The sequence below is a fragment of the Bison bison genome, unplaced genomic scaffold (genome assembly GCF_000754665.1).
Source record: "Bison bison bison isolate TAMUID 2011002044 unplaced genomic scaffold, Bison_UMD1.0 scf7180017864497, whole genome shotgun sequence".
In the NCBI taxonomy this organism is placed as follows: Eukaryota; Metazoa; Chordata; class Mammalia; order Artiodactyla; family Bovidae; genus Bison; species Bison bison.
In genome coordinates this window covers 1,057,670-1,076,073 of record NW_011495056.1, presented here as the reverse complement: position 1 = coordinate 1,076,073, position 18,404 = coordinate 1,057,670, and the positions used below count along the sequence as shown (strand labels likewise).

Below are 18,404 nucleotides of genomic sequence, written 5' to 3'. Positions count from 1 at the left end.
ACACACAAAGCAGAGAGGCTGTTCCAAGTAGTGAAGAAGGCAAGGGGCAGGGGAGAAGACCCAGTACTAAAACCATGAACACCTTATCAAGGCATTTCTGTGCTTCATGGAGACAGATGGCATATACATATAAGACAGGGAGCTAAGACATGCGGACAGAACAACATACAGGACAAAGCACCTGATTAAACACTGCCTGAAAACCTGATTAATGCTGTCAGTCAGGAATTTAAGGCTGGTCAAGAAAGCTTCCTGTGAACAACAATGCTCTTTGTTGTTTGCGAAAAAAAAATAAATTAAATAAAAGAAGGGGGTAAAAAAGACAAGAATTTTGAGTGATATTTGGCACCCTGACTCTGAAAATGATGACAAATTCTGGGATTAAAAAAAAGAAAACATGAGTCTAGTTCCAAATAGCAGTTCCTATCTGAACGATGCAAGCCTGGCTGGCAGTTACCTTTCTCATGTTTTGTGCCTTCCCCAAGCCATTAAGTAAGAGATCTGGCCTCGGCTTGCGTGTAACCAGTAATGACAATCTCTTTGCAGTTATCTGTGTGCAAACAACCAGAGACATTCAGAACTCCAATACAGCATTTTGGAAGGAAAGTAAATCAATCAAGAAATTAAACATATCTTTTTTTTTCAAAGACTAATAAAGAAAAAAAAATTGTCAAGGAGAAATTCGCCCTCCCTGCCCCACAGTTCAACATGCAGAACAGCCAACCAGTGCCTTCACATCAGCAGGATGGCTCAATGCAAGTACACATATCCCGAGCCCTCTGCGGTCCCCGAGCTCTGCGACATTGCTTTCAGGTGATAGAGACAAGATGGTCCATGCAAATGAGCTGACCCAAGTCATGTTGTGTGCATTCAAAACAGAATCCCAGACATCTTCAGAATGGTTCAGAGTCACAAGAAATGAAGTTCCCATGAAGTAGCTGGCATTTGGAAGCACAATGATTTAAATATATCTCCCTGAAGATGTGTTTATGTATTAGGGTACTCGCCAATATCTGGTGCTATCTGTCATTTTATTGCGAAAGGAGATCAGGGCAATTCATACGGAGAAGTGGTAGCACTACTAGGAGAAGATTCGTTTAAAGCCAGGATAAGATTCGTCAGCTACCCAAGTGGCATTTCTGACCTCAGATAGTAGTATCATGCAGGATTTATACTGTGTTAATGGCGTCTGGAGTAACTCTACATTTAATTATTTCCATTATGGGGTAAACAGTACTTGAATTAAGACCATTTAGCCAACTGATGCGGTTTGGTTTACAAGATAGATGGGATTGGAGATCGAGAGCGCCTTAGAGGACAAGGAGAGTTGTAAGGTGAAGTTACTGGAGAGAGCCTCAGAGCATTGCCTGCCAAGCCCGCTATGTTGTTTAAGCTTCTGGATTTTTCATATCCTTTTATGGAAAAATGCACAGACATCAGTTGAATTCAACCAGAAAACAGACACAGACAGACAATATCATGCAGGGCAATCAAAGTGCTATTTTTGAGCTCAAAGAATTTTCTTACAAAGAATTCAATATTGAGACAATTTACAACTCTAAAAAAAAAAAAATGAAGCTCATTGTAGCTGTCATTTCCAAAAGATTAAGCCAGCTATCACAAATTACTATTGTAATATTCAAAATCTATTCTTTTCCAAATTATAGTTTGTATTGATGTAATTTTGACATATTCAGTATCAGAAAACTTTTAAGAATTATGCAAAGCAACTTAAGTAAGATATAAATTTGGCTAGTATTTTTAAATTTCAGAATACGTCCCTGAAAAAAAAAATGAGCTATTTTTTCTCTTTTCATTCTTATGTTAGTATTTACTAAGCTAATAAAGCATGCTTAAGTTTAAGTGGACAACTCTTTCCCAGCATCTTTAATCTTCCAGCTTTAAAAGGGGAAGGGGTTAAAAGGATGATTCCTCAATAATGGCTTTTAATGCCATTATCTAGGTGATGCAGAATGAATGCCCATTTCTAATCCCTTGTATTAAAAAATAAATAAGTAATATAAACTGAGTCATCATTTCAGTAAATTTAAATCTGATTTTGATTATATATTTTCAGCTGATTCTTCCCTGCCAGGAATAAAGAATAATTTGATATTAATCCACCTTTTCTTCCTATTATCTTGCATTCTAATCTTCTGTTCATAATAATCATTGACTTACAGAATCCTTTCCACTTACAGGTCTTTCTGACAAACTTTAACCCACTGATTTTTGCCTTAGCTGCTCAACCCACATCCATCAAGGACACTTTTAGAAGAAGTATATATTGTGGTATTTTTTATTAGAAAAGACTAGAGGCAGGTAAATGAGGCAGTGAGTACCTACTGTACAAGGAGGGGTAAAATTGTCTTAAAAGCCAGGCAATCATTAACCGAAAAAATAGTCATATTATACAATTCAGTAAATAAATGTTCTGACAGCTCCATTGAAAAAGTGTTACAGATCCAGAAAATAACAGCTCTACTTGGGGTAAGGTTTGACTAGTAGGAACCCTCTCTCTATATACACACCCACAAACTTTTAGAAGATTAGATGTTTTCTTTGATATTTTGTAGATGAAAATTTATGTCATCCACTGATTATAGTAAAGTTCTCTAGAACATAATTTCTGCTAATGAGAAAATTATCTGCCTATATGTTTTATTAGTATTTTGAGCTATAAAGCTCAAAATGTGAGGTGCATATATTTCACTCTGCTCTGGTGGGTGATGGAATAGTTAATGAGAGAATGTCTTAAATAATTAAAAAGGAATTGCAAGTCATTCATTCTTACATAGGGACCTTCACATTTCTAGAGGGCTAATTATCATCACTCTTCTGTAATGCGATTGGAAATATAACTAGGACTTGTAGAAAGAATAATTTATCCAAGTTGACTTGGATTTTTAGTGTAACCTAAAAATGTAAACTAGACTATAAACATTGATTGGTGTTGATTAAAAGCAACCTCATGAATATACATGAATCAAAGAAGGTTAATAACTATAAACCATCCTTGTAAAAATATACATCTTTTTCCCCCACAATAACTATGTTCCCTATGAGACTTCCAAAAAAGGTAAAAATCTGTTTAACAATTTATATTAATCATGTTATTTACATGTAAATCTTGGTTGCCCTTGCAAATGTTTAGTTACTTTTCTGAATTATAGTCATTAAGATAAATATTATTTATTCTGTTTATAAGTCCTTTTATTTTTAATAACTATGATTTCAGTGTCCATTTGAGAAGGGTTCCCTTATAATTTAGTAACAAGTATTTAATTAGTAAAATTATGTTTTTCATATACATTTATTCTTCCTTTATTCTGTAGGTTCATTTATGATTAGAAAACTTGACAAAATTTTGCCTCATCAAGCTTTTATTGAATGGAATGACCGAAAATATAATTTATGAGAATAAACAATATTGAACTCAATTTGAACTAACATCTAAATACATGATATACATTTTATACAGCTTTTAAGAGCACATATTTGTTTGGGGCAATATTGAAACTGCCTATTTGTGCACTATCAATGAGATGTTTGTGTTCATGTAAAATGATATATATATATAAAACTACCATATAAATAAAATCATAGGTTCTAAGTTTTGGGAGTTCATTCATTTAGGTAATCCATATGTTTTCTTAATGTATGCCCAACTGCATTTACACTTGTTGATAGAAAAAGAATACAATGGGGATCCAGTCATTTTTCTCATCTATATAGGGGAGAATTTACATAACTCAAAAATCAGGTCAGTGTAGAAAACGATTAGAAACATACAGAAGATAAATATGTGAGTGGGAATAATAGAAGACATCTCTAATCTATATAAAGGAAACAGGAGAAGAAATGAATGGATTTCTAATAGACATGACAAAGAAAACACTGAGAAGATTAAGTGAAAATAGCCAGAAATGTTACCAGATCTAGGAAAAAAAAAACACAGATCTACAAAATAAGCAAGAATGAAAAAGGATTTGTTTATAGTGAGAAATGATGAAAAATAAAAAGCTCATAGTTGGTGTTTCAAAGATGCTTTCATTGATAGAATTTGTATTTGTGAAATAAGATCACATGTATAATTTTCTCATATAAACACAATATCTTATTAATTGCTTTGCTATGGAATTTTGCCATTTTACAGGAAAACTATATTTATATAGGTGCTTTATAGTTTTCAAAGTATTTTTAAATATGTGATCCCCTCTGACAGTTTAAAATTCAAAATACTATCTAACATAGAAGAAAAACATTCTAGCTAGAGTCTTAACATGTAACCCTAGTATAAATACTGCATGTGATATTTTATTGAACGATGCTTAAAATATATCCAAATATAACCACATAATACATAAAAATACATATATACACATATGGATATATGTATATACATATATAGTGATTTAAGATTACAAGGCACTTTAAGTACTATATTCTATATTATTAGTTATATACATATATTTTGTTTAAGTACTATGATAGAGTATTAACTATAAAAATATTTAAAAACTATTGTACAATATAAAATAGTGAAAAATCAGATAATTGAAACACATTTTCGTACAAGAAATAGATGCAAAGAATGACAGTTCTTGGAATGAAGTATAATTTAAAATATTACACATTAAAGAAACAAAAGAAGAGTCCTCTGTCTTCTCTTTTGTATGGAGACAGAAAGAACAATATAAAGTGCTCAGAAGAAGCAAAAAAGAAGCACAACATGGGTAATGAGCTATTTCAAAGGAAGTAGGCATCATAAAATAAATATTTTAGGCTTAAACGGTAAAGTATTCTGTAGGGAGAAACAATGAATTTGCAATGAATAGCAAATAAGCACAATATTTTTAAAATGCAGTTGCACGAACATGAAAGTTCTAGAGTGGTTTTTCATTCAAATTCAGTCAATTGCCTAAGAAATTTTATTTCTTCATAAAAAATGTGTAGCTCTTTCTCTAATCTGTTGGTAAATTGAGTAAAATAACCTTGGCACTAAAGCAACTGGAATTCTCAAAGCAGAAGGTGTTCTAAGAGCATACCAGAACTTTGACAAGAGTGGGTTATAAGTGTTATGAAACTAATTTCTTGAGGATAAAAAGGGTCCAATTGTTTGGTTGGCAAAGTTTACTAAAATGAAAATGAAAACTAGCACCTAAGGAATAGTCATAGATAGCTGATACAATCTAGGGAAATAAAACCACCTTGCTGGAGTGGAGCTTCAGTATCCTGCTACATTTCTTAACCAAGATGCCTATCTAATACAATGCATCCATTCAACAGATATTAAGTATCTTCTATGAGCCAGGAATTGTTCAGTGTCAATTAAAAAATAATAAAATGATTACTGCCCAGAAGAGAAATTTTGTAAGTACATTTTGTAAGTACAGTAAGTAACCTTTCCACTGATTGGGTATACTGTTCTGTATGGCCAGAGGATCATGTACCTTAGCAAGCTCCTGACATTCAGATTAATTACTGGGGAAAATTTGCCCAAACACTGGATAAGAGACCATTAAGTGAAGTCGCTGAGTCGTGTCCGACTCTTTGTGACCCCACAGACTGTAGCCTACCAGGCTCCTCTGTCCATGGGATTTTCCAGGCAATAGTACTGGAGTGGATTGCCATTTCCGTCTCCAGGGGATCTTCCCGACCCAGGGATCAAACCCGGGTCTCCCACATTGTAGACAGACACTTTACTGTCTGAGCCACCAGGATAAGAGACCATTAGAGTATGTTTAATGCTTTACTTTGAAGAAAAAGCTTTATTATTGTTTTATAATTATCAACCACATATCATACAGGTGCATAGAGTTAACTAGTGAGTTTAATTCATTGTAGGAAAAAAGATAACTTTTCAAGACTGCTGAATATATTATATTAAAACAATTAGATGATTGACTTTATTAAATACTTCATTACAATTCTGCCTATAGACAAATGAAAAACCAAAAAATAAAAAAAAAGAAAGAAGGGTGAAATGTCTTTCAGATATGACAATCAAGTTGGCTGTCATGATACATATTTTTAAATGTTTATAATGAGATAAGATGTAATGAGGCAAAAAGCACTGTGATGTCATAGTTGTTCCTAGAAAATGATGAACGAGCATTTTACATCACTCCATACATTTGCAGCATTTAATTGCTATGTCACCTGTTAGGATCTAATGAAATGCATGCCTACCTTTCCTGATCCCTCCATCAGAAGCACACGTGTAATCACCTGCCGTCAGCAGGAAACATGTTTCCCCTCTTCTGTGTTTGTCTCTGGTACTAGAGCGCCTGATGGGGAGCCTTTCTGGGGGTGATAGTGGTGGCTCACTTCCTGCACTGTCGTCACCTGATAACACTGGTCACAGCGCCGTGCCCATTGACAGACAGTGATGATGAGGAAATGAGACAATACAAAGAGTTTACGCCGGGTGTCCATCGCACAGCCACGCGATAACACAAATCACAATAATCACAACATGGTAAAAGAATTTTCATCACTCGTCACAAAAACTTACATGGAGCAAAATGGAAATGTATGGAAAAGGAGAGAAATGTTCTCAGGGAAATTTTAATTTCATGTTGGATTTTATCTAATATGACAACGACTTTTACAAAACTAACATGATTCAAAGTAAGCGTGATAATGAAGTAGCACACGAATTAACATCTTTCCACTTTTGACAGGTTATCTAGGTACTGCAAACAGACATCTTTAAAAACGGAGCCTACTGAAGGAGAAACTCCTAAGTAAAGATTTGTCTTTGCAGTGCTAAAAGACATATGCTTTCATTATTTTCTGAAAGTAATTTTTCCCAAATTTCATAATGAAAACAATCCCAAAGTTTACAGACTTTGTGTCCAGGTTCTCTGTTTTAAAGCGACATAGTATTTTTGAGCATAACAATGGAATAAGATCAATTCTCCAAACGCCCTTGAAACATTTACGTCTAAATACTTGCCAAAGACTTTCACATCCTATAGCCTAGATGCTAGCTTGTAACAGTGCTTGCCCAAGCTGAGAGTGTGTCCTCCTTTCCATGCCCTTCAGAAAAGCTCTGCACAGGTACCTGAGAACAATCCAATAAGGGCAGCAACACAAACTAAATTCCATCTTTCATAAGGGCATTCCTGGCATAGCAACTCTCAGATACATACTGACAGAATTTGCAAAACAATCTACTAAATAAACATAAGGACTTTGAATAAAATCTTTTAAAAAGCAGCTCAGTTCCAGTCAGGTTCCCACCCCCCCCCCCACCAATTTAATCCATAATAGCTTCTGGGAGCTAAGGAAGCAACCTGTGAAAATGTCACTTGCCTTTTCCGTGTGTTTGCTGATTTGCTTGTTTTGTTTAATCAGTGTTATTTCTAAATAATGCTAAATTATTCACATAAGATTGTCATAAATCATTTTTCTACAAGAAAAAGATTAAACCTATCTAAGTTATAGGGAATGCATATATCTTAACACTTCATAGATGACAAAAATTAGTTAAATTGTGAGGTCTACAATATATTTCATCTGTACTAGACATAACTTAGAGAAGACACTATTGACTATCACTTTGGCAAACTGAATGTCAATTTACAGTCAATTAACTCTAGATTATCTATGGCAATAGAGAGAAGTAGGAATTCAGCTAATTTCAAGCAGGAATTTATCCAAAATTACATTCTGGGAGGGAAAAGACCAGTGCAGAATGCATAAAAAAGGAAATCCACAGAGAAATTCAACCTTCCTATTGATTAGCCAAAGCAGATCATCTAGACCCTGCATAATGTTGGGCTGATTGTACTACATAGCACTTTACCCAAAGCAAAGGAATTATATTGAAATACCCTAATTTAAGAATAATGAAAACTTAATCAACCGTCCATAATATTAATGAAGAAGACCTTTACTTTCCAAAGGGCATTCTTACATATCACCTCTTCAGTGTTTAGGCCTTGGAAACGTAAACATCCATTCTTTTTACATAACTTTTTCTTGTGAATTAGGTCAAAATGCATGGCCCCGTGTGGCAGAGATAAAACTGAGACAAACACACCAAGCCAAATGATATGGAGATCAACATTTTTAGAATGAAGGATGGAAAATGTCCAATATCATACCACCACATCGTGCAGGGAAACAAAGAAACAACGGCACAAAAGCAACAAACAGGCAAAAGAAAGTATTGGCGCCGTCAGCACATGGCATTCCCGTCAAAGCAGGAGAACTCTATAGACCAGCTATGCGGACTTCTCCTTAGGATTCATTTAGAAAAGCTACAGTCTAGCTATTATTGGCGCCGTCAGCACACGGCATTCCCGTCAAAGCAGGAGAACTCTATAGACCAGCTATGCGGACTTCTCCTTAGGATTCATTTAGAAAAGCTACAGTCTAGCTATCTACAAGCCTGACACAAACACATTTTGTAAAGGGGTAGAACTGAAAACTCCAAACACTTGCAGAAAATGAGAAGGTGCCTTCTACTTAAGGGACATACTGGTCTATAAAGTATTTAATGGCATGCATTTGAAACCGTGCCTTACCTGATCTGTTATGTTCCAGAAGCCGATTGTCTTTGCCCAGACACGTGTCACCCTGTTTGCTGTTGCAGGCCATGTTTAATTCTGTCTTGCAAAAACTAGGCGAGCTTGCCTGAGGAGCAGGAGGGATGTGCTTCTTTCTTTTCCTTGGAAGTTTCTGCTTCGCCATTGCCAAGGAGTAGTACATTCCAAAATTGTTGACAATGACAGGCACTGGCATGGCTATTGTCAGTACTCCAGCCAGAGCACACAGGGCTCCCACCAGCATCCCCGACCATGTTTGGGGATACATATCTCCATAGCCCAAGGTGGTCATGGTCACTACAGCCCACCAGAACCCAATGGGGATGTTTTTGAACTGCGTGTGCTCACTAGCTGAAGGGTCGTTGGGCTGGGCACCCACTCTCTCCGCATAGTAGATCATAGTAGCAAATATCAAAACTCCTAGAGCCAGGAAGATTATGAGCAGCAAAAATTCATTTGTACTCGCTCGAAGAGTATGTCCAAGCACCCTCAAACCTACAAAATGGCGGGTGAGCTTGAAGATCCTCAGGATCCTCACAAATCTGACCACTCTGAGGAAGCCAAGTACATCTTTAGCAGCTTTAGATGAGAGCCCACTGAGGCCCACCTCTAAGTAGAAGGGTAGGATGGCCACAAAGTCAATGATATTCAAGAGGTTCTTGACGAATTCAAGTTTGTTGGGGGAGAAAACAATACGGACTAAAAATTCAAAAGTAAACCATACCACACATACTCCTTCTACATACGTCAAGGCAGGATCTGTTTCAATTTCATACTGTGGAACCACGCTGGTGCCATTGGTGACTGATTCTGTCTTGTTCTTAACAATATTGAAAGCTTCATGTGTCTCCAGGCAAAAGGTTGTGATTGAAACCAGGATGAAGAATAAAGAAGCAAAAGCAATAAACTGTAGAGGAAAAAAAAAGGAAATAAAAGGAGAAACATAGAATGATCTGAACCATAATATACTTCAATCCAAGTCTAAGAACACTCCCTGTAGATAAAGAAGTATAAATGCATATTTGGAGATTTCACTTGGGATGTTACTCAACTATAAGAACTTAGACATGTAGGTAACATCCATTAGAGTTGCACAGGAAGGATGTTTCAAGTTCTTCTTTCAGCTTATATAGATTAAAAGTTTTGATTTACGTTGGAAAACAATTTGACTCTTTCGTGTAAGAAAAAGAGCGAAAAATAAAATCCTTGCAAAAGAATGTTAAAGGGCAGCAGGCTGAAAAAAAATAATAAATGTAGACACTGGCTCCAGATATTGGTTATGATCCTAGAAATCTTCGTGTATTAGATCCAGATTGACAACCATAAATATAAGATGCAGTCTACACTGATGGAAATTTGGAAGTCACCCATATTTAACTGCAGGCTTCTTAAATGTTCAGATTATCATGAGGTGTGAACATGCAAACACTATCTGAGCTGTGCTACCATTTATATCAACTAAAGGTGAAGGCTTGTCCACAAAGAGCAAACCTAGGGAAGAAGAGTTGGCATTGAGACTGAAGGGAGAGAGAGAATTAAGGAACAAATTAAAGGCATTCTTCCTCTCCTGAAAAAGAACTTCAAATGTTAGAATAATATGTTAAAAAGTTATAAAGTATATGTTATAAAGGATTTTTAAAATTCAACATTTCTTTTTTTATATCTTTTTTTTAATTTTTATTTTTAATTTTATTTTTTAAATTCAACATTTCTTTGGCCAATAATATATGACTATACACACACCTACTAATACAGAATAATAATAAAAGCTCCCACTTATATAGTTCTTACTAGTACCAAACACTCTTCAAAGCAATTCACATAATTAACTCATATCAATGCTCATAACCACACTACACTGCCACTTTTATGGTCACAGAGTTGGTAACTTTTCCAAAGTCATAAGATTAACCTGATAAGTTTTGCCCCAGATTCTGTTCCCATAACTACCAAACTCTCAGCTGTAGAATACAAATACGTGGAAACCTTTGTTTATTTTAGGGTCACATTCTTCTTAACATGAAAGACCTGAAAATCTGAGACCCGGTGTCGTGTGATGCCCGTGACACTGCTGCCAGCTGTCAGCATTGGAGGCTGTCAGAAAAGCTGGCAGGGCCCTGGTGCTCTCGGAGTGCGCTCAGATTGGGCATGCTCACTGAGCATTAAGAGACTACCAGGAGTCCTTGAATACCTAAGCAAATGAATTATGAACGAGGAAGAGGTCATCAGTCAAATAGAGGGAGGTTCTTTTAGAAATAGTACGACATATCCCAAACCCAAAGCTCTTCCCTAATGCCTGCTTCTCAACTAAACATTGAAAAGATCTAAGTTTCAAGAAGAGATTGAAATCATCTCCCTTCTTCCCTGGTTGAGTTTCAATGTAAGAGATATACAGATCTTGCCAAATCCATGAGATACACAAAAAGACTGAAAAAAAAAAATCTTAGGACTGAGATTATCTGCCTTAAAGAAACTTCTCAAGAGGCAGGGGAAAGATAGGGGTAAAGGATTAAGAGGTACAAACTATTATGGATAAAATAAGTAAGTTATAAAGATATATAGTACAACTTAGGGAATACTATCCAATAGTTTTAATAACTATAAATTGAATACAACTTTTTAAAAGTTGTAAATCACTATGCTGTACACCTGAAACATATAATATTGTACATCAACTATAACCTCAACTAAAAAGGAAAAGAAAATGAAAGTGAAAGTGAAGTCATGTCCGACTCTTTGAGACCCCATGGACTGTAGCCTACTAGGCTCCACCAGCCATGGGATTTTTCCAGGCAAGAATACTGGAGCAGGTTGCCATTTCCTTCTCCAGAAAAGGAAAGAACCACCCCAAATTATGGACTAGTTTCTCTGCAGTGTGCTAGTAAAGTACATTGTTCATATTAATATTATAAGTCATGTAAATCAAGGCTTTGCCTTATTTTTCCATTCCTGTCTTCCAACTTCCCTTGGTTTTGATGTTACAATTTGACTATGATCTTTTCCAGATATATTGTGAGATGATGGCATTTTTTTTTCACTTAGCTTTTCCTTCATACAAATAAATATACTCTTCTTTTTAAGTCAACTACTTGTTCTAACACTCAATATCACTAGGACCTCACAGAGTCTTTAAAATATTACATCTTTTGGAGAAAGAATCAATTATCTTTGTTCTGTGCATCACTTCTTTATCTAATCACAATTTATCTATGGATCTGAGAGTCATGCTTGTTTCTGACTCTCCCCACACTCTTCCTTTGTCACTAGGGCCTCGGCAGTGTGACATACTGAGCTCTCCACAGCCACTCCCCACACATCCCACCACGGCATCCAGAATTTTAGGCTAAGCATCTAAGGTTTTAGTGGGCAGATTCTATCCATGAGACGTTAGCAAGTACGAAGCGATTAAAGTAAACTGCACTTTTATCTTTGATTCCAGTGTTTCTGAGTCAGCATTTTTTCTGCCTAAAATAAGTTTTCAGTCTCAAATGCTGTCCACCTATACTCTGTAGTGAACAGAGTGGGACCTTCAACGTTGCTCATTCAAAATTAGTCCTGACTTACCACCTCTCATACAACAAAGACAGTTTTCAACTATACTTTTATGCTCATCAATATAAAGTGCTAAAATCTTTTCCAGTCAGATATTTTCCTACACTTCATTCATTAATTCAACAAGTATGTTGAGTGCCTCTGTACGCCAGGTCACAGGGATAGGGCCTTACTTTAACAGTAGTAAACAAAACACAATCCCATCCTTTGAGGAACTCACAATCCACTAGGTATACAGACATTAAATATTTAACTACACAAAATTACACAATTGCAATTATAATGAATTCAATGAAAGGAAAAAATGACCTAAAACTTTATTTAGACTGAGAGATTATAGAAACCTCTGAGAAAATATCAATAGACTGGACTTTGAAGGATAAGTGGAGGTCAACCTGATAGAAAGGAGAGATGTGTATCACACAAGAGAGAAGTTTTTTGTTGTTGTTGTTGTTTTTCTTTTTATTATTTTTTTTATTCAATTTTAATTTAAAAAAAATTATACATGTGTTCCCCATCCTGAACCCTCCTCCCTCCTCCCTCCCCATACCATCCCTCTGGGTCATCCCAGTGCACCAGCCCCAAGCATCTAGCATCGTGCATTGAACCTGGACTGGCATCTCGTTTCATACATGACATTTCACATGTTTCAATGCCATTCTCCCAAATCTTCCCACCCTCTCCCTCTCCCACAGAGTCCATAAGCCTGTTCTATACATCAGTGTCTCTTTTGCTGTCTCGTATACAGGGTTATCGTTACCATCTTTCTAAATTCCATATATATGCGTTAGTATACTGTATTGGTGTTTGTCCTTCTGGCTTACTTCACTCTGTATAATAGGCTCCAGTTTCATCCACCTCATTAGAACTGATTCAAATGCTGGAGAGGGTGTGGAGAAAAGGGAACCCTCTTACACTGTTGGTGGGAATGCAAACTAGTACAGCCACTATGGAGAACAGTGTGGAGATTCCTTACAAAACTGGAAATAGAACTGCCTTATGATCCAGCAATCCCACTGCTGGGCATACACACTGAGGAAACCAGAAGGGAAAGAGACACATGTACCCCAATGTTCATCGCAGCACTGTTTGTAATAGCCAGGACATGGAAACAACCTAGATGTCCATCAGCAGATGAATGGATAAGAAAGCTGTGGTACATATACACAATGGAGTATTACTCAGCCATTAAAAAGAGAGAAGTTTTAACAAAAATGTCTGGAATTTCTTAAGTGATGCCTTGAAGGGAACACCAAAGGAAGAGTAGAATAGACTTTCCAAGTCTGCCTCTTTTGCACAAATTGTGATGAATAAATCCCAAATTAGCACAGAGATCCTCACTTTTCAAAGGTTTTAAATCAACCAAAAATATTACCTGTATTTGAATTTAAAATGAGACTGTAAGGTGACTTTTGAGGTTTGAGTGCTGGTAGAGTCCTTTTGGACTTTCTATAATGGGAGACCTATTGAATTAACTTGTCTTAAATTATTGCACCAGCCCCATTGACTGGAATAAAGTGAAAATAAAAGATATATATATTAATATGGCTTCTAATTTAAAGCACTATGAAAATACTTGAAATCATTATTACCTCAGTAAGAATTACTGGAACTTACTGTTTATGTTCATTAAACAAGTTGTTACCAGGAAAAGGTCAAAAAAGTCTTAAGATACCACACTAGGTGGCTGGGATTTAGCTAACATGAATCTTTTTGTGCTAGGACATTATTTAAATACCCCACTCATATTTCCAAAAATGTGCTCACACTCATTATAACACACCTGGGCAGCTTACATAAATGTGAATTTCTTAGTCCTACATCAGATGTCAGATTCCATTGTTTGGGGAGATGGAATTTGCATTCTATAGGCTTTCTAGGTGATTGCTATGCATAGTATATTTTGAAACCTCTGTTTCCGTGTTTTTTCAACAGACTGATAATACAAGATTGATAACTGATTACTAAATGAATTGGAGTAGTTTTTAAATTCTAAGCATTTGTAGACTCTTAAAAAGGTCTTCCTAAACCTTAATGAGAGTAGCTAACTACCTCCTATGTAATGGGATGTTTATGGCCCATGTGTAGTTTATGTGTGTTTATGTTAAGACATAATTCTGGCTTCTACACAAATAACTGAGTAAGCAAAGCAACTGAACAGTTTCTAAATATATACAATTCTAAGACACAAAACTTCAGAAACCAAAAGTTGTCTGGTTTTATGTCATTTGGATCTTTCATTTATCAAAAATTTTATTAGAATTATTTAAAGAACCACATGATGATTTTTGCATTTGTATTATTCTGCATTGTAGTCTTTATAACTCAATATGTCTTTAGCTTTTAAGGACTTTGTATATCTGCTGGTGTGATAATATTATAACAGGAAAATACAGAGAGTATGAAAAATAGAAATAAACTTCGATATGCTTGGAAATATACAAGATTCATCTTCCAAGTAGATGATTATTTTGTTTAAAAAACAGCTAGATAGGTCATTAATAAAGGCCAAAGACACTTGGTATGGTCAAAATTAAGAAAGCTGTAACCGAAAGCCAAAGTTTACTTCATTATTACATGGTAGGGAACTGGAAGTTGGCTTCTGTCAGCCTGCAAAAGAGGATGCTGGAAGAAAGTTGAATTCTAATGAGAAGGAAATGGAAAAGGTCTCGAAAGACAAGGAGGAAAAGTCCAAAATGCGAGGACAAACAATTAGAGATCCCCCCACAGATATCAGTCAGTAAAGAATCTGCCTGCAATGCAGGAGACCCAGGTTCGATTCCTCGGTTGGGAAGATCCCCTGGAGAAGGAAATGGCAACCCACTCAAGTATTCTTGCCTGGAAAATCCCATGGACAGAGGAGCCTGGCGGGCTGCACCCTATGGGGTCGCAAGAGTCAGACGTCTTAGCGACTATATCACCACCACCACCACAGATATAGCAAAAGAACCTTAGGAGACTAACGGAGAACATTAAATTCTAAGATGATGCTTGCTTTCTTACGCCTCAGTAAAAGGTGGTTTTACAAAACAGCGTGGTGTTGAATGTGCTCTGAGTAATGAAGTTCTTGGACCATGGGAGGATGACAGGAGGGGAGCAGGCAGCCAAGGAGGAAACATACATAGTCAGATTCAAAAACATAAGAGAGTAGCAAATAATAGTAAAAGGGAATCAGGAGAAATTGAGCCCCCAGTAAAGTCCTTGGAGATACTGGGAGACAGAGCTTCCCACCGAGTGAAGAACAGGATCTCAGTTTACTAGGAATTTAGTTTGAGCATCAAATGAAAGGGTAGCTCCAGAAATCTTGAAGATCTAGGATTAACCAGAGGCTACACCTGGATTTCTTTAACAAAGGATTTGAACACTTTATTTGAACTTAAATCTAAGAGTCTCAGAGATAGAAAATGTCTTCCTTTGTTCCTACCTCAGAGATTGCATCGAAATGAGTAAATGTGAGGTTAGACTGAATAATATTAAGAAAAAGAAATGCAAAGGGAAAGAAATAGGGGGAAAGAAGACTTTAATTATTTATTTATTTATTTATTTTTCTCTTCAATGAACTGGTAACTGTTTAAGGACTTGAATATTGTCATATTCATTTCTATATCCCCTGATTCTGTCACAGTAGTTAATATTTAGTATGACTGGATGGATGAATAGAAGGGTGGAAGAATTAATTCAAAATGTATAAAATGAACAAAACAATAATCACATTTTGATGGTGATAAAAATGAGATAAAAATGGTGAAAAGGAGAAATCACATTTTGATGGTGATAAAAATGAGATAAAAATGGTGAAAAGGAGAAATGAAAAAATAAAGCATGCACATTGAAGCAAAAATTCAAATTTATAGCAGAAACAAATTAAATTGGTTCCTAGGTCCAAATGTTGCCAATAATAGCTTCCATTCATTCAGCTAATAAAGCTTGTGTCTTACCTGGGATTTGAGGAAGAAAACTATACTGCCATCTTTCTCTTCCTTTTCCCCTGTGATAAGACTACAAACTCCTATAAGCATTAAGTAAAAATAAGAAGAGGCATGTTAAATACTAATTAAAAATTTTAAAAGTTTTCCAGAGAAGATGCTGCATGTTGCCTGACTTCAAAGGACTGCTACATCACCTAAGGCAGTTTCAGGATGGGAATATCCTGCTAAAATATTGGTTTGTGGTTCCAAGAAGCAGTTACTTTTTCTCCATAAGCTCAGTGTCCATGCTTAGCAACACAGAGTGCCCAACACTCTAATTTTTTTTCTTGATTAGCATCTATGGAGAAGTCCTCAGAGCCCAGGTTGTACATGGAATGTATTACATCTAAAAGCCTCAAAGCAAACATTCAAGGATGATTCTACAAGTATACATAATAGGCTGAAAGAAAGGTGAGGGAAAATGTCATACAGTTTTATGTTTCATCATTTTCTTTTTCATGTATGTATTAAAATACATATAGTTGAACTCAACAGCTAACTAACATTATCCACCATCATAAACAAAAATAAACTCAAAATGATTAAGGACCTAAATGTAAGGCTGAAAAACTTCTAGATGAAAACATAGGCAGAACACTCTTTGACATGCTGCTGCTGCTGCTGCTGCTGCTGCTAAGTCGCTTCAGTTGGGACCGACTCTGTGCGACCCCAGAGACGGCAGTCCAAGAGGCTCCCCCGTCCCTGGGATTCTCCAAACAAGAACACTGGAGTGGGTTGCCATTGCCTTCTCTGCTTTGACATAAATCACAGCAATATTTTTTTTGGATCCATATCCTAAAGTAAAGGAAATAAAAGCAAAAATAAATAAACAAATGTGAACTAATTAAACTTAACAGCTTTGCATAGCACAGGAAACCATCAACAAAAGAAAAAGACAGCTTAACGAATGGGAAAAATATTTGCAAAAGATATGACTGATAAATGACTAATACCCAACATAAATAAGCAGTTCCTACAACTCAACCTCAAAAAAACCAACAATTCACCTAAAGATGGGCAAGAAAACCTGAGTAGACATTCAGCTAAAGAGGAAATGCAGATGGGTAATAGGCACATAAAAAAATATTAAGCATCACTACTCATCAGGGAAATGCAAATCAAAACCGTGATGAAATATCACCTTACACGTGTTAGGATGGCTACTATCCAGAAGAACACAAGTAACAAGTGTTGGCAAGGAAGGAGAAAAGGGAACACATGTGCATTATTGGTAGGAATGCAAATTGATACAACTACAGTGGAAAACAGTACAGAAGTTTCTCAAAAAAATAAAAATTCCACTCCTGAGAATATACCACCTCCAAAAAACCAAAACATTAAATCAAAAAGATAAATTTACTTCAATGTTCATAGCAATATTATTTACAGTTGTCAAGATATGGAAGCAACCTACATGTCCTTCAGCAATTGAATGGATAAAGAAGATGGGTGTACGTATATATACATGTACATATATACATACATACAATGGAATATACTCAGCTATAGAAAAGAATGAAATATTGCCATTTGCAACACCATGGATGGACTTACATGGCATTATGCTAAGTGCAATCAGTAAAACAGAGAAAGACAAATACTGTGTGATATCACTTATATGTGCAACCTGAAAAATACAACCAACTAGTGAACAGAACAAAAAAGAAGCAAGCTCACAGATATAGCAAACAAGCTAGTGGTTACCAGTGGGGAAAAGGAAGCAGGGACGGGGAATATACAGGGGTAGAGATTAACAGGTACAAACTATTAGGTATAAAATAATCTACAAGGATATGTTGTATAAAATGGGAAATATAGCCAATATTTTATAATAACTATAAATGGATGTAAACTTTAAAATTGTGAATCACTATATTGTATACCTGTGACCTATATAATATTGTATAGCAACTATCAGATCAGATCAGATCAGTCGCTCAGTCTTGTCCGACTCTTTGCGACCCCATGAATCGCAGCACGCCAGGCCTCCCTGTCCATCACCAACTCCCGGAGTTCACTCAGACTCACGTCCATTGAGTCAATGATGCCATCCAGCCATCTCATCCTCTGTTGTCCCCTTCTCCTCCTGCCCCCAATCTCTCCCAGCATCACAGTCTTTTCCAATGAGTCAACTCTTCGAATGAGGTGGCCAAAGTACTGGAGTTTCAGCTTTAGCATCATTCCTTCCAAAGAAATCTCAGGGCTGATTTCCTTCAGAATGCACTGGTTGGATCTCCTTGTAGTCCAAGGGACTCTCAAGAGTCTTCCCCAACACCACAGTTCAAAAGCATCAATTCTTCGGCACTCAGCCTTCTTCACAGTCCCT

The 18,404-nt window shown here is 36.2% G+C and overlaps 1 protein-coding gene across 1 annotated transcript in view; it reads right to left on the bottom strand.

The window, feature by feature from the left end:
• Positions 1 to 488: 488 nt before the first annotated feature.
• The window catches only part of KCNC2 (potassium voltage-gated channel, Shaw-related subfamily, member 2), a gene marked incomplete at its 5' end in the record, with an annotated part of 235,122 nt that continues 217,206 nt past the window's right edge, over positions 489 to 18,404 (bottom strand). The window contains 3 exons of the mRNA XM_010828895.1: positions 489 to 550; positions 6,193 to 6,357; positions 8,538 to 9,465. Coding sequence (XP_010827197.1) covers positions 489 to 550; positions 6,193 to 6,357; positions 8,538 to 9,465 — 1,155 coding nt within the window. The remainder of the gene's footprint in view (positions 551 to 6,192; positions 6,358 to 8,537; positions 9,466 to 18,404) is intronic.